Genomic DNA, 24,914 nt, shown 5'->3' with positions numbered 1-24,914 from the left:
CACCCACACGGAGGCAGGCAAAGCCAAAAGGAGAGAGGTTGTCCCATAAAGGTGGATGGATGCCGGGTGGATGGAGCGAGGGAGGGAGGGATGATGGATGATGGAGGTATGGGTGGATGGAAAGAAGCAAGGAAGACAGAGGGAGGGAGGAAAGGGAGAGAGAGAAACAGATGAAGGGGACAAGAGGGGAACAGGATAAAATGGGGGTGCAGTTCTGTTGCCTTTGGTCTACCGAGTATACTGTGGGGACAGAACAGTAAATTTTTTTCATTTTCATTGTATCAGCAATGCAGAAAGAGAGATAGCTGGAGAGAGCCTGCCCATCCTCCAGTTTATCCCCCAAATGCCCACCACAGCCAGGCCTGGGCTAGGCTGAAGCCCAGAGCTCGGAACTCCACCCGGATCTCCCATGTGGGTGACAGAGCCATCACCTGCTGCCTCCCAGCGTATGCATCAGCAGGAAGCTGGATCAGAAGCAGAATGGCTGGGACTTGAACCAGGCCCTCTGCTAGGCGGCGCAGGTGTCTCAAGCAGCAGCTTCATAGTCCATCCCTGGTGAGTATTTATTAAGTAGTTTATTATGTGCCAGATGCCACACTAGGGGCACTAGAATTACTATGGTGTGACAGACAGGTAAGTAAGTTCACACCCTATCGGCAAGGCAGCCAATGACACAAACACGAGAGCCCCCGGATCCAGCTATACCTGAGTCAGCACGCCCAGGGCTACGGTTTGAACGTGCACTTGCAGTTTGCATCCTGGGACCTCAGTCCCCAGTGCACAGGTGTTGGGAGGTGGGGCCTAAGAATAGGTAGTGACGTCATGAGGGCTCCGTCCTTGTGCATGGATTAATGGCACTGTCACAGGAGTGGAGGAGCTATCTCAAGAGAGGGTCTGTTTCAAGAGGGAGTTGGGGTCCCAGCGTGGCAGTGTAGCAGGTTAAGCTACCGCCTGTGATGCCAGCACTCCGTACAGGCACCGGTTAGTGTCCCGGCTGCTCACTTCCCAGCCAGCTCCCTGCTAATGTGCCTGGGAAAGCAGTGCAAGAAGGTCCAGCATGGGCTCCTGCACCCATGTGGGAGACCCAGATGAAGCTCCTGACCTTAGCCTAGCCCGGCCCTAACCACTGTAGCTATCTGGGGAGTAAACCAGTGGATGGACACTCTCTCTCCCTCTCTCTCTGTAACTCTGCCTTTCAAATAAAAAAATAAATCTTAAAAAAAAAAAAAAAAAGTGACCAGGGCCCTCTCTCGCCTCCTGACCTCCAGCATGGCTGACACAGCAGGGAGTCCCTCGCCAAGTACCGCATGTGGCTCCTGGATTTCCAGACCCCAGAGCCATGAGCCAAGTCAGCCTTTTCCCCAAAATCGCCCAGGCTGGCTCAGGCAGTGTCGGCAGCACAGACCAGACTAGAGCAGCCAGAGCACTGGTTCCCACCCCGTGCCGCTGAAGCCTCCCAAAAGGCAGATTTCCTGCCTCCCCATCATCCCTGTGGGTCCTGGTCCCAACCGGCCACACTCAAGGCAGCTACTCAAGAACAGAAGGACCGGCTGAGCAGGTGGCTCCCATCCCCCCATCAAGGGCTGCCCCCAGCCTCGTCCCAGGTCCCGGAGCTCAAGTGCTGGAGCACCCTGGAGGAGAGAGACTGCTCCTAGGACAGGCCCAGGGCCAGCTGGGCCACAGCCGGACAAGCGGGATTCCCGGCAGCACAGGAGCGGGGAACTCCCATACGTCGCCAGCCTTGCAGGCTCACCGCCCCCGCCCAGGAGCAGGGGCACCACAGCCTAGCCCACAGCCGTGAAACTGGCAGACGGCAGTGGTGACACCAGCACTGCTAAGAAACTTGGACACCCTCTATGGAGAGGACCCCCAGCCGTGCTCACGAGAGCCTGCAGAGAGGAGGCGGAGTCAGCCCGTGGGCCTCAGGCTCCGCCTCCCCACATCCAAGCATCTGCGAGAGAAAACGGTCAGAAAAGTAAGAACTGCCCCTGCGCAGGACACGGACGGGGGCGTCCTCATCATCATTCCCTAACCCACGCAACGGAGCAACGACTGACCGGATTTCCCCTGCGTCCGCACCACGCTGGGTATGGGGAGCCACTCAGAAACGAGTGAAATCGCGTGGGAGCACGTGCATTGGCCCTGTGCAAAGACCAGGCCATCTCACAGGAGGGACTCAGTATCCCCGGGGGTGCAGGGACCAGTCTCTGGGGCATCCTGACGGACGATGGAGATGTTTTTGTGTAACAGCTGGATCTGAACCCACATCTGTGACCTCAGGGTCTGTGCTCTAAGCCACAGGGCTCTTTGCTGCCGCCGCCTGGCTGGTGAGAAGCAGCGCATCTGCTTGGGCCATGCACTGCTGTCACTCAGAGCTGCCCCACCGCAGACCGCAGGGCAGGGCTCAAGTTCCGCTCAGAATTGCAAGTCCCACCTCCTACACGGAGCTCTCGCCCCCATTTCGCTGAGTGGGAGACTGAGGTCCTGAAAAGCTGGTGAGGCCCAGGCCCTCAGGCAAAGCTTTCAGGCCCGAGAGCAGCCCTGCTGGCCCCCAGATGTGACCACAGGCAAGCAGTAACCCCAAAGAGCCCTCCCCCAGACCAGCGGCTCCCCAACACAGAGTCAGCAGCAGCACATACGCCGACACAGACCTCTCCCAGAGGCTTCATGAAGAGCCGAGGTCAGCTCTACTCCGTTCTGTCAGGGGCAGGGGCCAGGGGTTCTGCCCGCTGGGTCTAACCCACCCTGCACCCTCCACTGTCAGGGGCTGCCACATCCTCTCCAAGGAAGCCAATGGCTGCAGGGCGCCCAGGCTGTGGGTCCGGGCATGGGAAGCTGCGTGTCTGCGCTCCCTGAGGCCTGCCTCTGCGGACTCTGACACACAGGTGGATCGCCCCCTAGCCAGGCTGCAAGGTCAGCTCTGGCCAAAGCATGCCCACTCCATCAGCCCTGGATCCTGGGAGCAGGGCTCCAGTGTGCAAACAGGCTCCCCAGTCCCACCTGAGTCGCAGGCCTGGTTCACAGTCAGTGAGGAGCGGCCTGGCCTGGGCCGGGGCCACCTGACTCCAAAACCCCATTCTTGCCTCACGCCCACGCTCGCTGCCTTGCCTGGGGAGCACATCCCACCGCGGGCAGCTCACAGAATCTCTCGCAAGCTCCTACAGCCTGGGCCCCACCTCGAGAGACAGCTGGTTGAGTCGCTCCAGCCCACGCGGCCCACTGGCGGTCACCCTGGTGTAAGGCGCAGCACGGGGGCCTGGGTTCTTGGCGTGAGGCCGAGCGGAACATACCGTGTACAGCTCGTTGGTGACCTTCAGGAGCTCCTCGTGCATCTGCAGCCCAATTTCCTTGCTCTGGAAGACGGAAGAACAAACATCAGCGGGGAGAGAAAGGGCGAGGGAGACAGGGCTGGGGTGGGAGGAGCAGCCGCCAGCATTAACCACACAACCCCGAACCCGAGTCCCGCAACCTGAGTCGGTGAGGCAGACCCACAGAGACAGGCTCCTGGCCTGGGAAACCCCTGGTCCCACACATCGGGGAACCCCCACTTCCCTTCCTCCACCCTCTCACGGTGCCACTCACACGTGAAAGCCTGGGAAGCCCCCTCAGTCCTCCTCTGTGCTCTTAACCTGATTTGCATTTTAGGTGAAAGATGGAGACACAGAGATCGATCATTCAGGCGCTGCTTTACTCTCCAAATGTCTGCAAAAGCTAGTGCTAGGCCAGCCACAGCCAGGAGCGAGGAGCTCCATCTGGGTCTCCCACGTGGTGGCTGGGACCCGAGTGCCTGAGCCATTTTCTGCTGCCTCCCCAGGTGTGCGTCAGCAGGAAGCCGGATTAGAAGCAGAGTGGCTGGGACCTGAACCAGATGCTGATATGGGATGCAGAGGTCCCAAGCAGCGTCTTGGCCACCGTGCCCAGTGCCCACACCAGGATCGATCTGTCTTTAACTCCGCGTGCCTTAAGTGGCTGTGACCAGAGTGAGGGCCTTCTGCTCGGTGCTCATTAACCTCGCATGACAGTGGCGCTTCTGAGAACACAGGTTGAGAAATGACCATCTGGCATCTCGGTTCCAGCTGAGAGCCCATGGCAAGGACGCACCCTCCGCCCACAGTCAGTGTCCCCTGCCTCCTGCAAGCCCATCTTCCCGCCTAGGGCCCAGCAGTCAGCACCGGGCTTGCAGGGCCTGTGACACTGATGCCTTCTCCCTTGCTTTGACTTCTAAGTGCCGTCTGCCGCTCCAGTGCTGGTCCCCTGGCCTGCCTGGGCTCGGCCCTTTCCTGCCTGGGTCCTGACATGGTTGCAGGTGCACACGGACAGCATGTCTGTCCCAGTGAGTGAACAGGAACAGCACAAGTCAGTAGAAGCCCATGGAGGCGTGAGGCGGGGGCTCAGGGTGCCCACCTCTGCCGTGTCACCCCCGGTCACGTGACCTGGGAGAGTCATTCCCTTTGAGCCTTAGGTAACTTATCTGTAAAATAAAAACTAAAACTGCAAGAGCATTTCTCATGTAACAATGGTCTGCAGGTCAGAAAGACTTCTGCGGCCACAGGCACCTGGGACAAGCCGGGTGGGCAGAGACGGATGGGTCTGCGGATGCAGGACTTATCAGTGCCTTGCGTCTCCTGCACGCACGCAGACTTCCCATGAGGGGCTGAGGTGTGTGGTTCGTGACTTACACGACCCTGACGGACATACCTCAGTGACTGAGCCAGTTACCTCCAGGACGCACTCAGCCTGGAGAGTCCAGGAGTCCCGGTTCTTTCATTTGGGCCAATGGCGATGATTCTGGAAAGTGCTCTCTGCTGTGGTCTGAATGCTTCTGACTCGGGCCAAATCCGCACCCTGAAATCTTCTCCTGGGGTGATGGTGTCAGGGGGTGGGGCGCTTCGGAGGTGACTGGGTCATGAGGGTGGGGCTGGGACCGGGACAAGCGCCTTCTTATCTTCCCTTGTATGAGGCCTCGGTGAGAAGCCATGCAGACTCATCAGACTCCAGACCTGCCAGTGCCTTGCCGGGGCCGGCCCAGCACCCCTGTGGCTTAGGAGCCCCAGCGTTGGTCATCACAGCGGCCTGAACAGACTCAGATCTCTCCACACACAGCGTCAGGGTCCATGGAGAGAGCCCCCTCTGTTCCCACTGCTGACGAATGTGGCCCAGTCCAACCTGGACAGCCATGAAGCCTGGGCAGGGCTCAGTGGGCAGAGCTCATGGAGGCCCCGAGCTGCGTCCTGTGACCTCTGTGGTGCGGCCTGGGGGACACAGCTCTCCCCATCTCCTCCCCACCAGGATCCTCTCAAGAGGGCACTCTGTCTCTGCCTCAGTTTCCTTTCTGTCCCTCCCCTGACAATGGCCCCAGACCCCCAGGTACCCACCCACTGCCTCCTCTCGGTGCTTGGCTTCTCCACCGTCTCTGACACCCAAGGCCCTGTCGCTCACGCATTTACTTCTCGGATCTCACTTTAGGAACAAGGAACCAGCCAGTGAGAGGGTTTTGAAACGTCTTCTGGGACGCCCCCAGGACAACGATGGAATGTATCCTCTGACCCCTCCCAGGAGCAGTCTCTGCAGCGACGCACAGCTCCCCGGACACGAATGGAAGCAGGGACTGACGCACAGCTCCCCGGACACAAATGGAAGCAGGGACTGACGCACAGCTCCCCGGACACGAATGGAAGCAGGGACTGACACACAGCTCCCCGGACACGGATGGAAGCAGGGACTGACACACAGGTCCCCCGGACACGAATGGAAGCAGGGACTGACGCACAGGTCCCCGGACACGAATGGGAGCAGGGACTGACACACAGCTCCCCGGACACGAATGGAAGCAGGGACTGACACACAGGTCCCCGGACACGAATGGGAGCAGGGACTGACACACAGCTCCCCGGACACGAATGGAAGCAGGGACTGATGCACAGGTCCCCGGACACGAATGGAAGCAGGGACTGACGCACAGGTCCCCCGGACACGAATGGAAGCAGGGACTGATGCACAGGTCCCCGGACACGAATGGAAGCAGGGACTGACGCACAGCTCCCCGGACACGAATGGAAGCAGGGACTGATGCACAGGTCCCCGGACACGAATGGAAGCAGGGACTGACGCACAGCTCCCCGGACACGAATGGAAGCAGGGACTGATGCACAGGTCCCCTGGACACGAATGGAAGCAGGGACTGACACACAGCTCCCCTGGACACGAATGGAAGCAGGGACTGACACACAGGTCCCCGGACACGAATGGAAGCAGGGACTGACACACAGGTCCCCGGACACGAATGGAAGCAGGGACTGACACACAGGTCCCCTGGACACGAATGGAAGCAGGGACTGACACACAGCTCCCCTGGACACGAATGGAAGCAGGGACTGACACACAGGTTCCCGGACACAAATGGAAGCAGGGACTGACGCACAGGTCCCCCGGACACGAATGGAAGCAGGGACTGACGCACAGCTCACCTGGACACGAATGGAAGCAGGGACTGACGCACAGGTCCCCCGGACACACATGGAAGCAGGGACTGACACACAGCTCACCTGGACACGAATGGAAGCAGGGACTGACACACAGCTCCCCTGGACATGAATGGAAGCAGGGACTGACGCACAGCTCCCCGGACACGAATGGAAGCAGGGACTGACACACAGGTCCCCCGGACACGAATGGAAGCAGGGACTGACACACAGCTCCCCTGGACACGAATGGAAGCAGGGACTGACACACAGCTCCCCTGGACACGAATGGAAGCAGGGACTGACACACAGGTCCCCGGACACACATGGAAGCAGGGACTGACACACAGGTCCCCTGGACACGAATGGAAGCAGGGACTGACACACAGCTCCCCTGGACACGAATGGAAGCAGGGACTGACACACAGGTCCCCGGACACACATGGAAGCAGGGACTGACACACAGGTCCCCTGGACACGAATGGAAGCAGGGACTGACACACAGCTCCCCGGACACACATGGAAGCAGGGACTGACGCACAGCTCCCCGGACACGAATGGAAGCAGGGACTGACACACAGCTCCCCGGACACGAATGGAAGCAGGGACTGACACACAGGTCCCCCGGACACGAATGGAAGCAGGGACTGACACACAGCTCCCTGGACACGAATGGAAGCAGGGACTGATGCACAGGTCCCCCGGACACGAATGGAAGCAGGGACTGACACACAGGTTCCCGGACACAAATGGAAGCAGGGACTGATGCACAGGTCCCCTGGACACGAATGGAAGCAGGGACTGACGCACTGTTCCCCGGACACGAATGGAAGCAGGGACTGACACACAGGTTCCCCGGACACACATGGAAGCAGGGACTGACACACAGGTTCCCCGGACACAAATGGAAGCATGGACTGACACACATCTGGCTCTTTCCCTCCACAAGGGAGCCGAGACGTCCTTCCCACGGCAGCCCACTTCTGCACGGCTGGGGCCTCCGCATGCCAGGCCCGTCCTCATCAGCAGCTCCAGGGGTGGACATGTCCGCCTCCGTCCCCAGTCATTTCGAACAACAATGCAACGGGCACCCTTGTAGCCACCGTGTACAGGGCAGGGATCCAGATGGGATGGGGACCTCCCAGGATGCACTTCTGCTGAGAAGACCCTGACTTCCGGGCCCTGGCCCAGCTCCCATGAGCTCCTGACTTCAGATCCAGCCCCACAGGCTGCTGCAGTGCAGCATCTGGGCCGCCCTCTCTGTTCACCCCAGACAGCCCGGGAGGGGCGCCCCGGCTTCCAAGCCCCCGGTGGGGCCGGCCAAGTCCCTACTCAGGTTGCCTGTGTTGCAGCTCAACCTCATTTCCTCTGCTTACTGGGGACGACCCCACGAAGACTCCCTAATCGGCCCCTAAATCCACATGTCTCAGCGTCCACTTCCTGATGTACAACATCTCACTTCCCCCTCCCAGGTCCTGAAGCACGGCACGGCCTGTCACACGGCGGGTGCCCACTAAATACCCCTGTGGACAGAATCTGCCTACGAACAAAGGGACGATTCCACTAAGTCCCCGTTTCCTTCTCGGTGAAAGTGGGACTTTGTCATGGGAATCCTGGGGTTCCCGTGAAGACAGAGAGAGAACACGTGGCAGCACCTGGCATCACACAGCACACCCATGAAGCTCCAGGAAAGCAGTGCGCGGAACACCGCCACACCCACACAATGCCGGGGACCAGCCCGGAAGTGGCGGCCCAGCAAGCGCGACACGAAGTCAAAGCCTGTATCAGCCCTGCTTTGGGAAGCCCCCGGGTTGGCAGGCTGGAAGACCAAGCACATACATGGTTCTGAGGCAGGAGGCGGCAGAGGGGACGGGGGGCGCTCTCCCAGGCCACCTCACCTCCCACAAACAGCCAGAGACAGCGAGGGTACTGCCCAGAGCCCAGGGATGGAGACAGACTGTGAAACCGAGCAAGAGAAGAGCTAGAGGGGAGCTATGGGAAGAGACGGGACCCCCTGGGAGGCTAAGGGACCCCAGGCTTTGCCCAGAGTGCAACTGGGAACCACCAAGGGCACGTGATGCTGAGGGCTATCTGAAGAGGAAGGCATTTGCACCAGGGTGCGAGGGGTCTGCTTCGTGTTTCCTCAATGGGACTGGAAGCCACGGGCTGGGAGCTGCTGGGCCTCTGCTCACCAAGCTCAGGGCAAAGGCACTGTGGTTTGTGCGTGTGTGGTTGCAGGTGGTGGGAAGGGAAATGCACCCCACTGGGCTCCAGCACCTACCAATGAGGACCCCAAACCAACTGTCCCACCAGCAGCATGAGGCCAAACCCCAACTCTCTGCAGACAGCATCACACCCAGCCCTTGGCACTCGGGCAGCCACACCACCACCTGCACTGTCCATATCTCCTAGTTAGTGTCAGGGTTGAGGGGGCACAGCCCTGTGGCTGAGACCTGTATATGGCCAAACAGCCTGAACGGGCAGCGGCAATGAAGGCAGGTGGCCTGGCCCTGCCTGCTTCCTCCGCCTCAGCCTGCAGGCAGCACCAAGGTACCCTCCCTCCGGCCAGGCCTGTCCTCGCCAGGAACCTGTGCCGGGCCCTGGGCCATGTTACCTACAGACACTGCAAACACTCCCTGGGGCACCCCCGTGAGAAACACTGCCTTTGACCAAGGCCACCGCATGACAGCTTCTCCAGCCCCCAACAGGTCTTGTTTGGCCATGCCAAAAACCAGAATGCTTTCCCTGCACTGAGTAACCCGGATGTTTCCTTACAAGGCCTTGTCCTTGGAAGCACTAGACAACCCTGCAACCCCCAGCCCCTGCAGGAGCACACGGCCCTGTCAGATGGAGCCCATGCTCTGCACTCGGCTTCGGTGCCTAGAATCTCCCTCTGCCCAGCCACCCAGCCTGAGAGGGGTCTCAGTATGACCCAGATACCAGTGGGGTCTCTTGGGGGGACAGGGGTCCCATCCTCACCAGCCTTGACATGATTCACATCGACACGGAGTGACTACCCAGTATCCATCAGCCTCAGCCAGTCCCTGCAGGAAGCATGGCCCCTGCTCCCAAGTCTTATCAACAGCAGGTAGCACCTGTTGCTGCACACTGTTGGAAGTCACTTCGTTCAAGGTGATGGAGGGCTTCAGGCTCAGGCAGCAACTTGCCTAAGTTTGCAGAGCTCGAACATGGCAGAGCCAGGATCCAGCCTGTGGTTGGTCTTTCTGCAAACCCAGTGTTCACAGCGATTTGCTATGATCTGCACTAGCAAGGTGCAGACACACGATTGAAAAGAAAAAAAAAAAAAGGCACCGTGACGCCATAATGGAGTTGAGTCTAGGTCTCCAGCAAGGTACCCAGGAGGCCACGCCCCACCCCGGACGCTGCCCACCTGTCCACTGCACATCCCCATCCGCACAGGATTCTGCATCGCTGGCCTCTGTCCCTGCTGGCAAGCAGGTCTGCTCCTCTCTGTCCCACCTGCCCCTGCTGGGAGTAAGTCAGCCACAGGGACCCTCTCTGGCTGCTCCCTTCTGCGCTCTTCTGCTATGAGAAAACATGAGAGAACTCCTGTGCCCAATCGCCCAGTGCCCTGCCTGCTGCCATCGTGCCCACCTCAGGGGAGGGGCCGAGCCTGGGGGTCCTGGGATCAAGTGATGCTGGATAAGCTTTGCCACTGGACTTTTCCAGTTCACAGAATCCAGGAAATTTCCACTGTTGCCAGTGTGGAAGAACATTACCATAATCCACGTGCTTCTGCCAGTCTGAAGCTATCCAAAGGACCAGTGAGGAAGGCAGCTTGCATGGAAACTGTGTCCCCAGCACCAGCTTTCAAACAGCTCCTGCCCGAGGACCGAGTTCTAAATAAGCAAGCAGATGTTCCCAAAGGGCAGCGCTTCCGCCGTCAGCGTGCTTCCCGGGATAAGGCTGCTCGCAAAGACCAGCACCCAGCATGAGCTCCAGGCACGCAGCAGCGGCAGTCACTGGCACACGGGGTCCGGGAAGCAAGGAGGGAAAGGACTAACAGAGAATTCATCCTCAAAAAAGCAACACTGTTTCATGCTAAGAAGGAAGGAGCACACAGACTTTTTCTTGACTTGACTCAGTTCCCAAGGGAAATTAATTCTTCAGCCATGAAAATCTCACCATGTGTGACTTGATTTGGATGGCAAGGCAGGGCTAATCACACTGTGGAAGGATAACTCTCAGAAGCCTCCCCGGAGGTGCCAGGGCTTCGAGGGGTTTATTTGACAAGTCTTGCTTTTAAAAAAATTGTATTTATTTGAAAGGCAGAAATAGAGAGAAAGGAGGGAGGGAGAGAGGGAGAGAGGGAGAAAGGGGAAGAGGGGGAGAGGGGGAGGGGGAGAGAGAGACTCTTCCATCTACTGGTTCATTCTCCAAATGGCCATATCAGCTAGGGCTGGACCAGGCTGAAGCCAGGAGCCAAGAGCTTCTTTGGGGTCTCCCATGTGGGTGCAGGGGCCCAAATACTTGGGCCATCTTCCACTGCTTTCTCAGGCACACTGGCGGGGACCTGGATCAGAAGTGGAGCAGCCGGGACCTGAACCAGCACCCATATGGGAAGCCAGCACTGCAGGCAAAGGCTTAACCTTCTATACCACGCTGCAAGCCTCTAAGTCCCACTTTTAAAGGGTGTGTCTCCAGCTCCTTCAAACTAACGTGGGGACAGATCATTTCCGGAGTCAACGTCACCTTCTGTGTCTGCTATGATCTGCAGCTTTGCAGCTCCAAAACTCCCTGAAATTCAACCTCCAGAGTCACATGCTGAGACTATTTGGAGCTGATGAGGACCAGATGGGATTAGGAGGGTGGGCGCCACGATGGCACCGGGCGCCATGATGGGCTCTGTGCTGGAGCTGGTGCACCTGCTCCCTCACCCATGACGCCCTGCTCAGGGACTCCACAGGGTTCACACGCACGAGAATCCCTTCACCAGATGCAGCCCGTGACCTTGAATTCCCAGTCCCCAGAACTCTGAGTTGAACAATGTTATCAATATCCAAAGGGCCCTGGGGGGGGGGGGACAGGTTCCCTGTCCCTGAGTTATAGCAACAGAAAGCACTAAGTAGCGTCTTCAGATGCTGGGTCACTGGTTGGGATGTCTTGAGGTTGTCCCTTCAAGGGCACACGTGCTGGAAACTTAGTCCCCAGGGGGCGATGCTCAGAGGTAGGGGAGCCCTGCAGGGGCGGAGCCTCATGGAGGAGGTGAGGTTACTGGGTTGGAAGTACTAAGTGGTCCTCCTGGGACACTGAGTTAGTTCTCCCGGGAGGTGCTGTTACTAGAAGGAACCCGGACTCCCGAGTCCCCCTCTGGTCTCCTGCCCCCTGCCACGCTGGATCCCTCCCACACGCTCTCCTGCCACTGGGGTGCCATCTGCCAGGGGGCCGCTGTGCCACTGAACTTCCCAGACTGCGACCTGAATCAACCTCTTTTCCTGGTAAAGTTACACAGCCCCAGGCATTTCACTACAGTCCCAGAACCTGGATTAATTCACTCTCAACAACCCTGTGGAGAACTTCCAGGCAGGAAGAGGGCAGATCCGGGGTCAGTTCCACTGCCCAGCCGGCCCTGCCCCAGCTGGGCCTGCCTCCCTTTTTGCTGAATAGCGGCTCTCAGTACTCTTAGGGACATTCTCTGGTGTTCCTAGCTCTGGGGCTCCAGCAAAACACCGGAAAACAAACGACAGAGCAGCAGCCTTGTGGGTCTCAGCCCTGAACCCTGACAACGCCATCACTGCCTTTCCACCCTCCAGCTTGTTGGCTCATCAAATCGCAGAATGCAAGACCCAGCCAGCTCCTGATTTAGACACAGGCTGTGTGTCAGTGCAGGCTACCTCGGGGGACCAGGCCCCTCTGGCCGGCCACAAGGCCAGGGCCTCTCTGACGGCAGCAGCTCCGACAGCCCTCGGGCTGCCTCTTCCTCCCAGTCTGCCTCCCCTCCTCCAGGGGGCGCTCGGCTTGCCGATGGCTAGGCTGTAGGCCCTGTGGCCCGCTGCCATCCCTGCCTCTGCTCTCTGCCACCCCCCCTCGAGGCTGTGCTACTCCTGGACACCCCTCTCTTCCTGCCCTCCCCCTAATTCATGCTTCCTGAGGATGCCAACCGGACAGGCTGTGATCAGACACCTCCCGATTCCGGGCTGGGGTCTGGGACCGGGAACTGCCCGGACGCTCTCGGCAGGGGTGGCTCCACTGCTGCCCAGCCTGGCGTGAGCCTGCCCTCCTGTGTGTCAGCCTCTCTCTGCAGTCACTCCCAACATCTCTTTGGGGCCCTGTTAATGCTGAAAGCTTCATTTTCAGAACTGACTAAGGCAGCAGGCCTGAGGGAGACTGAGGACACCACGGGACAGCTGCGGACAAGTCAGCGGACACACTCCCGACAACCCTGACTGCTGCGGTGCTAACAGAGCGGGGTGCCGTGGTTACTAAGGACACGCAGCCCGTGGATAACGGCAGTCAGCATGTTATTTCCTGGCCTCGGAGCCAGAGGTCCGACCCTCATGCAAGCCCAAGATGAGCAAAGGCAGGCACTGTCGCTTCTCCGCCTTGAAGACGGACACAGAGGCTCGGGATGGGGGACTCATTTCACAAGGCTCTGCTCCAGGTCACCGTAAGCATCAGACCACGCAGTGTCCAGCACCGTTCCGTCACTTCCATCATCTGGAAGAGAGCCGGGCCCGCCCCGCCTCCAGGGATGGGGCAGAACTCCGGGTGGACCCTGCGTGGACTCACACTCAGGAGTCATCTTGGCCATGACCTGACGCAAGCCTACATTTTTTCTTTTTTCTCCAGGAACCTCTCAGATAAGGAGCTACTGGCTGAGGCCGCAGTGAGAGCCTGCCGGCCTCCGAAAACCAGTCTCTGGGGAAACCCGAGGGCTCAGGCCCGAGCTGCTGGCTCCCTCTCTCGTCTCCACGGCAACGTGCATGTCGTCGGGCATCTTTGATGGATTCAGAACATTACTGTCACTTACTGCTGCTGAGTCACCAGCCATGGCCACCACCTTTCCCCCTTTGTCATGTCATAACCTGGTCTTCCGCTTCGCTTGCACGGTTTTGGGCAGGAGGGGAACAAGGGCTGCATTAGCATTCCAAAAGTGTCTCTCCCCACTCCCCACCTGTCCAGCCCACTCCTTCACCCATCCACTCATCCAGCCAGCTACCCCACCGACCTGCCCATCCTCCTGTCCACTTGTCCACCCAACCGTCCATCGTCCATCCATCCCTTCATTTCTGTCCATTTCCATATCACGCTCCCTGATCCTGCCCCTATTACTTTTCACCACTAACACGCACATGAGGGTGCGTGAGAAAACATAAGTTGTGAAAAAGCTGCATAATTTTGACATTGTTTTGCCCCCAAATCATTCAGACTGACTTGTCATAACACGTCTGAGTAAGACTCAGGCACTAAGTAGGAGAAGCACCAGTTTGAAAAGAGACACAGGAGAGCAACAAAGATTCTGCTGAAACGGAAGCAAGAAGAGACATCCACGTTATGGGGAAGCCTGGGTGGAAAGTGGCCATTTCACAGAAATTTTATGAAAAGCTGAAGAGGACAATTCTTCAGAGAAAGCATCAGTCGCCCGGTGGGCATCTTGGCTTTAAGAAAGGACGAGGGGCCGGCGCTGTGACGTAGCGGGTTAAAGCCCTGGCCTGCAGTGCTGGCATCCCATAGAGGCGCTAGTTCTAGTCCCAGCTGCTCCTCTTCCGGTCCAGCTCTCTGCTGTGGCCTGGGAAAGCAGTAGAAGATGGTCCAAGTCCTTGGGCCCCTGCACCGTGTGGGAGACCTGGAAGAAGCTCCTGGCTCCTGGCTTCAGGTCAGTGTAGCTCCAGCCGTTGCAGCCATCTTGGGAGTGAACCAGCAGATGGAAGACCTCTCTCTCTCTCTCTCTCTCTCCCCCTGTCCCTCTCTGCCTCTCCTTCTTTCTCTGTGTAACTCTGTCTTTCAAATAAATTAAATTAAAAGAAAAGAAAGGACGAGATGGTGCTGAAGATGAAGTCCAGAGTAGCGAGTCATCAGAAGCAAATCTGAGGAGAACACTAATCATGTTCATGTGTGAACTGAACAGGACTGATGACTGACAGTGGAAATGACAGCCAATACCACAGACATCCCAACGCGTTTAGCTTGTACGGTTCTGGCTGGAAAGGCAGAGCAAACTCTGCTTGATGGGCAACAAAACTGCTGCCCTCAGATCAGCTGCAGGCAACGGAAGAACATTCGATGGAAACTTCAAACAAATAGGATCCAGATCCCAAAGCTTTTCTCCCGAGAAGTGCAACAGGAGATTAAACGTGGCTTTGCCATCCTGAAGACGAAGCACAACCAAAGTAATGGCTACCACAAGGGAGGCGTGGTCCCTCAAAGCAAAGGAGACCCGTCAAGAGCCAAGGGCATGGCACGAGTTTTTTGAAGACGCTTAAGACATTCTGCTTGCTGACTTTCTGGGTGCCAAAGAATGAAAACGTCTGCTTGCTGTGAGAATGTGGCTTAAAAGTTAGCAGATGGGGCCGGCACTGTGGTGCAGTGGGTAAAGCCACCACCTGCAGTGCCAGCATCACAGATGGGCACCGGTTGGAATCCTGGCTGCTCCACTTCCGATCCAGCTCTCTGCTGTGGCCTGGGAAAGCAGTAGAAGATGGCCCAGGTCCTTAGGCCCCTGCACCCACGTGGGAAGACCTGGAGGAAGCTCCAGTCTCCTGGGTTCAGATCGGCACAGCTCTGGCTGTTGCAGCCAGTTGGAGAGTGAATCAGCAGATGGAAGACCTCTCTCTCTCTCCCTCTGTCTCTCTCTCTTTCTGCCTCTCCTTCTTTCTCTGTGTAACACTGACTTTCAAATAAATAAATCTTAAAAAAAAGGCAGAAAAAGGCCTGGGAAAGCTTCACCAGACAGTCCTTCTCCATGACAACGCTCCTACTCATTCCTCTCCTCAAACAAGGACCCGATTTGATTCCTTCTGACTTCTTTTTGTTTCCTATTCTTAAAAATCTATAAAAGGCACCTCTTTTCTTCATTTAATAATGTAAAAAGTGGGGGCCGGTGCTGTGGCACAGCGAGCTAAAGCCTCAGCCGGTAGCACCAGCACGGGTCTGAGTCCTGGCTGCCCCACTTCTGATCCAGCTCTCTGCTAATGCACCTGGGGAAGCAACGGAAGACGGCCCACGTGCTTGGGCCCCAGAAGTTGCTGGCTACAGATTCCCAGCTTCGGATTAGCTCAGCTTTGGCCATTGCAGCCATCTGGGGAGGAACCAGTGGATGAAGGCCTCTCTCTGCCTCTTTCAAATAAAAAAAAATTAATCTTTAAAAAAATGTACAAAATGATTACTTTGGCATGGTTAGATTCCCAGGGATGGACCACACGGCTGCTATCACCACTTACAAAAGTGTCTTGAACTCAATGGAGCTTATGCTGATAAAGTTTTTATTTTTTTCATTTCTATCCTTTGAATTCCATTTTCCATGACCATTCTGAAGTCCCCTCAAATATGGATAAGCACACGGAGCTGTTCTCTCTCAGTGCACATCAAATTCATCTTTGTTGCATCTGGCTAACCACCTCCCACCCCAGAACCTTCTCTGCATCTCTGATGCCTAGAAAACAAAATTCATCATCTCAGCCCCTCGCCCACGGGCCTCCTTGACCTGACCCAACCTGACTTTCCTTATCTGCACCCGTGTTCTATAGCTCCCCGATGTCTAAGACACGCAGCAAAACAGAGAACAGCACCGCCTGTGAACATACAAGAAGTAACTATTCAGATTTGGCCATTTTTGCTTTGAATCCATTTTTAGGCAGTAAAATGTTACAGATGCCCCTGGAGCGCTCTTGGTTTTTAGGCAGTAAAATGTTACAGATGCCCCTGGAGCGCTCTTGGTCTCCTCCTTGCCCCACCTCAGTTGCCATTCCAGAGCTGGTGAGTATATTCTCACACGCTCCACATTTGCATAGCCTCACTTCAACCATCTGTCTAACAGCATAAACAATATCCACTATTCATCTGTGTTCTACAGCTTATAAAAATATCACGCCATACCTTGCGATTTTCTCACCCAACATTTTGCCTCTCCAAGTTTTATCCACATTGCTCACTGCAGATCAATTCCTTCACCCTAACTATTGCATAATACTCCGTCACGTGACCACCCGCAGCTCAGTAAGCCATTCCCTTGAGGACGGACACGGCAGTTACTTTTCTTTGTTCTCCTACAGACACAGATGCAGCACACTTCTTTGTACAAAGGTGCAGGTGCTTGTGTGTGCAGTGTGTGCAGGTGACACTCAGAAGTGGAGCTGCCGGGCTGCAGGGTTGGCTCTGCTTCCTTCGCTGTTGCTAGGTTCTGCCTGACTCTTCTGCGGCAGGGCTGCACCGAGGGACGGGCCTACCCGGAACGCACAGGAGGCCCTGACGCCCCACATTCCTGCAGCACCCAGGACTGCTTCATCAGTCTGCGGGGAGTCCAACTGCCTCTCACTCCTATTTCTCCCTCCCCTGTTACCACTACGCATGAGCCACTTTTTCTTATACTTTTGGCCAATTAGGCTTCACTTTTTATGATTTTCCCATTGGTATCTCTTATTCGTGTTCATAGTGGGCTTTTTTCTTATTCATTTTGGGGAGCTCATTATATATTCTTGCTATAAACCTTTTATTATTTCTGTGCCTACCAAATATCTTCTCTTTGTCTCATATATTTCATGTCTATTCATCACCCATCTTTGTTGTTATATAAAAGATTTTAAAATTTGATGGAATGCAATCTATCACATTTTCCTTTATAGTCTGTGCTTCTTAACTGTTTTTTGTTTTGGCAGGCGCCATGGCTCACTTGGCTAATCCTCCACCTGCGGCGCCGGCACACCAGGTTCTAGTTCTGGTTGGGGCACCAGATTCTGTCCCAGCTGCTGCTCTTCCAGTCCAGCTCTCTGCTGTGGCCCAGGAGTGCAGCAGAGGATGGCCCAAGTGCTTGGGCCCTGCACCCGCATGGGAGACCGGGAGGAAGCACCTGGCTCCTGGCTTCGGATCAGCGCAGCACCGGCCACAGCAGACATTAGGGGAGTGACCCAACGGAAGGAAGACCTTTATCTCTCTCTCTCTCTCACTGTCTATAACTCTACCTGTCAAATAAAAAAAATTTAAAAATTAAATTCTTTAAGCAGGTTTTCCCTTACCCAATGTTTCAAATACAATATCCTGCATTTTTCTAAATGTTTAAAAGTTCTGGTGTTTATCATTAGCACTTTAACTGATCCAGAATATTTTTTTAATTAACAGAGGCCTTGGTTTTTCTACTTGAAGAGATTCATGTGTGTGTGTGTGTGTGTGTTGCGGGGGACACATGTGTAAAATTAACTCTAACAAAGAACAAGAAATGAACCAACAACCTGCTGAACTGGGCCCAAATTCAGACAGTCATTCCTTCCTTCTGATTAGGAAGCACCACTGCCAAGTACAGAGTGCCCATGTGTGAAGAGCTCTGTCCTGTGCCATAGAGGAGCTTGTCTAGTCTAGACTGGCCTACCACCACCTGGGCGTTTTGTCTTTTTAAAGATTTATTTATTTATTTGAAAAGCAGAGATAGAGAAGGGAGGGGAGAGAGCTTCTACCCATTGGTTCGCTCCCCAAATGACTACAATAGCCTGGGCTGGGCCAGGCTGAAGCTAGGCGCCTGGAACCCCATCCAAGTCTCCCACGTGAGTGGCAGGGGCCCAAGCACTTGAGCCATCTTGCACTGTCTTACCAGGCACATGGGCAGGGAGCTGGCTCAGAAGCGGAGCAGCCGGACTCAACTGATGCACTTATGGGACACCAGAGGCATCACTGGTGGCAGCTTCACCCACGATGCCACAGCGCTGGCCCTGGCACTCCCTGTCTTCAAGGACTAGCACTCCAGAGAGAGAGGTAACACCTGAAAAGGCCAGTGCGCGAACAAACATACAACACACACGTCATGACCATGATAGGCCTAATTTTCTCATTTTCTCAGTGTAACAAAGTTGGAAATCAAAAAATAAGCAGAGCACTTTTTTTTGGCAACTGAGCAAACATAATTCTGAATAATTCATGAGCTAAGAATAAATTATAATGGAAAGCATGAAATATTTACATGTGAATGACAACGACTGCATCACTTATCAAAACTTCGGGGACGCAGCTCATCTGCGGCTCCAGCAGCATTAATGTTCAATCCTTCTTGCTTTCTAATGTGAGAATTCAAGTGACATTTTCTAATTGGATGTGGTTGGCACACAGGCGCATTACCCACTTTGTCTATTCATCTTACAAGCAGCCGTCCTACGGAGTTCTGGTCAGCAGGAAGACTTGCCATCGGGTTTTGATAATGCCCTGTATCAGGCTAAGGGAGTTCCTACGGAGTCCACATTTGCAGAGAATTTCTGTCTGGAAATCGTGAAGAGTTGAAGCATGTCGTTTAAAAGCTAAGAGTTGGGGCAAGCTCCGTGGCGTAGTAGGTTAATCCTCCACTTGTGGCACCAGCACCCCACGTGGGTGCTGGTTCTAGTCCCAGCTGCTCCTCTTCCAATCCAGCTCTCTGCTGTGGCCTGGAAAAGCAGTGGAAGCTGGCTCAAGTACCTGGGCCACTGCACCCATGTGGGAGACCCGGAAGGAGCTCCTGGCTCCTGGCTCCTGGCTCCTGGCTCCTGGCTCCTGGCTTCGAATTGGTGCAGCTCTGGCCATTGCGGCCATCTGGGGAGTGAACCAACAGAAGGAAGACCTTTTTTTCTCTCTCGCTCTCACTATCTGTAACTCTACCTCTCAAATAAATAAATAAAATCTTAAAAAAAAAAAGTTAAGGGTGCCACTCCCCTCTTCATGGTACTGCACACTCCTGGCCAATACAATAAGGCAAGAAAAAGAAATGAGAGGTTATCAAAGAAGCTATCAAACAGCCACCACCCAGGGAGTGCTCTCCTGAGCACATCGTCTTATATCTCAGCACCGACTGCAGTCTCCCTCCATCCCCTCTCCACTCCTAACCTCACGGTCTCCTCTGAAGGTCCCCCATTTGCCCAAGGAGCTCAGACTTCTGACTGCTTACTGTGGACCACGCAGGCGTCTCACAGCACTTTGTCATCCCTACAACAACCCCGTAAAGGAGGTTATTATCAGCTCCATTTTGGAAATGGCAAAAATCAGTGGGTTTAAGGGCTTCAATGACACTCACATGGCTAGAATGATACAAGACAGAGACGGAGCCCAGGTCCACCGCGGCCCTACCGCCACACTCCACTGCCGGCCTGCTCGTGACGTGAGCTGGGACTCTGCTGTTGCCTGCCCTGGCTTTGGTCTGGATGCCTCCTCTGCCCCTCGCTTCTCCTGAACCACTGCAGCTGGCTGCAGATGCTCCTGCGGCACTGCTGCCACCAGACAACCCCTCTGGAGTGCCTGGCCCACACCCCGTGAGCAATGGGCAGGAGGACGTGAGGGCCCGGCCTGGGTACCACAGCTCCGGGAGGCTCTGAAGGGCAGTCCCTGCTCGTCAGAGTCACAGCCAGGCCTCTCCCACTGCCAGCTCCTGCTGCCCCGCCTCCTTATTCTTTTCTCCGCAAGTGAGGATCCTCGAGTCCTCCCTGGTACCCACTGTACCGTGGTGGTATCTTAGCTCCCTGGGGGAGCCCAAGCCGGGACAGGCTGAATCTTTTATTTTATTTTATTTTATTTTATTTTATTTTATTTTATTTTATTTTCCTTTATTTGACAGGTACAGTTATTGACAGTGTACAGTTATCAACCGTGAGAGAGAGAGAGAGAGAGACAGAGAGAAAGGTCCTCCTTCCGCACTCCCCAAATGGCCACCACGGTCAGTGCTGCGCTGATCCGAAGGCAGGAGCCAGGTGCTTCTCCTGGTCTCCCATGCGGGTGCAGGACCCAAGCACTTGGGCCATCCTCCACTGCATTCCCCGGGCCACAGCAGAGAGCTGGACTGGAAGAGGAGCACCAGGACTAGATGGGATGCCAGCGCCACAGGTGGAGGATTAACCAAGCGAGCCACGGCGCCCGCCCCAGAGCTGAATCTTAAAGTCTCACATCAAATGCTGCCACCAACCATGGTGCCTTCCCCAACCTCCTGACCCGGACTCTGGGTTTTCTTTCTCAACAGACTCGGGAAGTGATGACCGTGGCTCTCCATGGACTCTGAATGAATGGCTGTCTCAAGCCTGCCTTGGCTTCTACTGCCCAGTGAGCTCCTGGAGAGAGGCGCTTCCATCTGCTCAGACCACTGAGTGTGCATGGGCTCTGCAACTGGACACATCTCTAGTCACACTCCAATGTCCCCATCTGTAAAATGGGTCATCTGCCTGTAGGGCTAGAAGAATTGCATGCACAGAGAACACTTAGCCCGGGGCCCAGCACACAGTAGGTGATAATCGCCTGTATTGTTGTCACACAACTCATACACAATGGGACTTCAAAAATCTTGCAGAGGGGTTGCTGTCGGTGCAGAGGGTTAAGCCACTGCCTGTGACCCAGCATCCCAAGTGGTGGTCAGTTCAAGTTCCTGCTTCTCCATTTCTGACCCAACTCCATGCTAATGTGCCTGGAAAAGTAACAGAAGACGGCCCAGTTGCTTCAGCCCCTGCCACCCATGTGGGAAATCCAGATGCAGTTCCAGGCTCCTGACTTTGGCCTGAGCCAGCCCTGGCCATTGCAGCCATTTAGGGAGTCAACCAACAGATGGAAGACCTCTCTCTCTCTCACTCTTATCTCTCCCTCTCTGTAACTCTGCCTTTCAAAAAAATAAACAAATCTTTAAAAAAAAAAAAAGCTTACAGAAAATGGAATTAACAGATAACATTATTTCGGTGCAAAAAAAATAAATGTGAGATCCATGCCAGTTCTTTCCTAACACTATTACCCATGAACTTTTAAATATAACTCATATGCATGGATTTCATAATTTTTTGCACCAAAATAAACTTACCCTCTAATTCCCTTCTCCATGCACATCCTGAAGCCCCTCATACGCTCACTGGCTAGGCTGCGAGCGCCTGCTGAGGCCTGCAAGGCAGGCGTCCCTCCGGGTGGCGTCACTGCACACAGCTGCGTCTCCTGGGGATGCGACGGGCCCGACTGCAGGCTCCTCACTCCTTGGCAGCTTGCCCACCCTGCTCGCTCACTCGCTCTCTCTCTCTCTCTCTGTCCCCACACAGGCTTCCAAGCTGGACCCTCCAGCATGCAAACCCTCACTCTCTCCTGCAACCAGAAAATAAACTTGGCTTTGAATTCGAGGCCGAGGGTGCTTTTGATCTCCGTTACAAAGCAAGGCAATTATTGGACACAAAAGCCCTGATTTATTTATGAAATGCGAGGAACATCTTGGAGGCGGGCACGAAGAAGCTCACTCAAGAGCGAGTCCTTGTTGCCACACAGTGAATGGCTGCTTTCAAACACAAGCCCCCAGACGCCCTCTGTCCTCTGCTGAGAGTCCCTCCTCATTAGCGCTTCCTCCAGAACACCCCGACTTCCGACAATCAAATTCACGTCACGGCCCGGCAAGCAATTACATTCTGCAGGCATCGCACACAGACTACTGGATGGCTATTGTTAAGGGAGCCCAGAAACCAGAATGAGTCTGCAAGTGGAAGGGGCTTCAAGGCCCAGTCTCAGAAACGTTTAGGGGTGGGAGGGTAGAGCAAATGGATGCACAGACAGGCCCCCAAGCCCCAGCCGCCAGCTGCTCTACCAAGTGGGGAAGTGGACTCCGTACTGGGCTTGGCCCGGCACATCTGAGACTCTGCAGGTCTCTGCTGCTCATCTGTAAGGCAAGGAGTTAGGAGCACGGAAGACTTCCCCCTGGGAGCTCTCAGGGCCGCTTGAGCAACTCCCAGCGATTTGGTAGAAATGCAAAATCTCAGGCCTTGTCCTGAGCCAACCCGAAACCACGGGCTGGGGCCCAGCCAGCCGCCTGTGCTTAACAAAGTCCTGCAGGCCATTCTGGTGAGTCTGGTGCACTTCAGAATCCAGAATCCACTGGGAGGCAACTCTTAAAGATGAGGCACTAACTCCAGTGCATAAACGGTCCGGGGGGTAAAGTGAAGAAGCCAGGTAGTCTAATAAGACGACTTCAAAAGTTCACGGCATTAAAAGGTAAGTTCGTTTTGATGCCCCAAACAATTAAATCCACGCACGTGAGGGGGTCTTCAAAAAGCTCGCTGCAAATGAATATAATGAAAAAAAAATCTATGCATGGATTTCAAAGACTTTTGCACCAAATAAGCTAATCTTTTCATTCCGCCGTCCTGTGAAATTTTTGAACACACACACATTGACATCAGACAACCACAGGGCCAGGGGGCAGTGCCTACAGCACTGGCCACTGCTCAGCTCCAGGTAAATCAGGTCCAGTGTGAAGCCAGGCGGACCTGGCGTTGTCAGAGCTCCTGATTTTTGCAGGCAGGGCACGAACTCCAGATTTTAAAGCTCCACACGTTTAAATGTTGACTTTTCTTCAACAGTGAGGCCCAAGCAGACTACACGTGAGAGGGCCAAGTTCGGTGGTGGATGGCCGTTGCACAGCTCTGTCCTGAGCTGGCAGTGACCTCTGCCGTGACACACCCCGGCCCTCTGGGCTCCTGCCCCCCTCCTCACGCTCAGTGCCAAACTTCTGCTCCCCCCTTGCTGACTCCTATCCACCCTTCAGCACCCAACACCAGGGTTACCCCTGCCATGGGCTCCTTCTCAGCTCTGCCCCACTCTCCAGCCTCCCACTCAGAAGGCAGAGAAGATGTGACACAGGAAGAGGGTAACGGGGAAAATGAGGGGAAGTTAGAAACCGGGTGTTTCACACACGGGAGGATTCAGGGCCTCCTCGGAAAGGCGCCCTCTAGTTGCTGGGAAAGCTACTTAAATAAGGATCCCATTGGATCGGAATCTAATAAAATGAATTTTTTAAAGGATCATATAAAAAGAAATGCAAATGCACAGATCATAGGCTGGACTTGAGAACAGTTGACACAAAAATTCTTGGGAGTGTCAGCTTTCAGAATGAAAGTAAGACAATCACCGGCAGGTAAATGTCTTCACGGGTCTTGTTCAAAATCAAGTGTCCAGGGCAGGCACTGCGGCACAGTGGTCATGCCTACATCCCACAGCAGAGTGCCAGGTTCAAGTTCTGCCTCTGTTTCCTATCCAGCCTCCACACTGAAGCACGCCCTGGGAGGCGGTAGTGACAGCTCAAGTACTTGGGTCCCTGTCACCCACATGGGAGACCCAGATACAGTTCCTGGGTCCTGGGCCCTGGTTTTGACCTAATCGTGTCCTGGCTATTGCAGGCATTTGGGGAATAAACCAACAGATTAAAAGATCTCTCTTTGCTTTTCAAACAAATATAAATAGATGAACTTTAAAAGAAATTTTTTTTTATTTTTATTTATTTATTTTTTTTGACAGGCAGAGTGGACAGTGAGAGAGAGAGAGACAGAGAGAAAGGTCTTCCTTTGCCGTTGGTTCACCCTCCAATGGCCGCCGCGGCCGGCGCGCTGCGGCCGGCGCACTGCGCTGATCCGATGGCAGGAGCCAGGAGCCAGGTACTTCTCCTGGTCTCCCATGGGGTGCAGGGCCCAAGCACCTGGGCCATCCTCCACTGCACTCCCTGGCCACAGCAGAGGGCTGGCCTGGAAGAGGGGCAACCGGGACAGAATCCAGTGCCCCAACCGGGACTAGAACCCGGTGTGCCGGCGCCGCTAGGCGGAGGATTAGCCTAGTGAGCCGCGGCGCCGGCCAAAAAAAATTTTTTTTAAAAGGAAAGGGACAAAACAGCCCTGCCCATCTGTGACTGCTCAGACTGCGCCAGAGGGTTCTGCCTGCTCCTGAATGCTACCCTCTGCCAGACAGGACCTGGGGCAGGGCCCAGGGGAGCTGCCAGGGTGAGAGAGGGGCAGAGCCGAATCAGGAGCGCCCAGGCGGGGCCCCGGGACTGTTCCTGGTGGCAGAGGGCCCAGGTGGGTCCTTCTGTCTTCAGCAATGGACCGGTTTCCACGCGCACCATCTCATCCCCCTGGGCCTCTCAGCCTTGAGTCCAGCACTGTGGAGAAGGCCCTGCAGGCCACAGCTGTCCCCATGTGCAGTGGGCTCTCCTGAGTGATCAGTGCCCTGTGGAGGGACCGTGGAGAAAGATTTAAGACCAGAGAGCCAGTCCACACCTGCGCTTTGGTTTCTCCTTCCTTCTCGTGTGGACTCCCCTCCTTTTCTTGGGGAACCACCCCCACCCCTCAGTCTCAGGGATAGGGTGGGACTGCAGAGGCGGGCACAAGTCCCAGGCCTGGTCAGGGAGGGGCTGCGGCTCCCAGGCCATGAGGCACTTTCAGAGCTCATGGGAACTGTGCTGGGCCCATCAGAACACGCAGAACCCATTCTTGGACGCGGACACGCCCAGGTAGGACGGTGAGCCTGGAGCTGCGGGGGGCCATCCAG

The 24,914-nt window shown here is 55.4% G+C and overlaps 1 protein-coding gene across 6 annotated transcripts in view; it reads right to left on the bottom strand.

Annotated features, from left to right (window-relative positions):
- Positions 1 to 24,914, bottom strand: part of SRGAP3 (SLIT-ROBO Rho GTPase activating protein 3) — a 331,270-nt gene that overhangs the window by 76,247 nt on the left and 230,109 nt on the right. For all 6 annotated transcript variants that reach the window (XR_011379673.1, XM_070051217.1, XM_070051214.1 and 3 more), the window contains one exon: positions 3,291 to 3,353. Coding sequence is in view for 5 of the 6 variants with exons in the window: in XM_070051217.1 (XP_069907318.1) it covers positions 3,291 to 3,353 (63 nt within the window). In the remaining variant the exon portion in view is untranslated. The remainder of the gene's footprint in view (positions 1 to 3,290; positions 3,354 to 24,914) is intronic.

Source organism: Oryctolagus cuniculus, chromosome 10 (genome assembly GCF_964237555.1).
Source record: "Oryctolagus cuniculus chromosome 10, mOryCun1.1, whole genome shotgun sequence".
Taxonomy (NCBI): Eukaryota; Metazoa; Chordata; class Mammalia; order Lagomorpha; family Leporidae; genus Oryctolagus; species Oryctolagus cuniculus.
The sequence above is the reverse complement of the archived record's forward strand: the minus strand, read 5'-3'. Positions and strand labels throughout refer to the sequence as shown.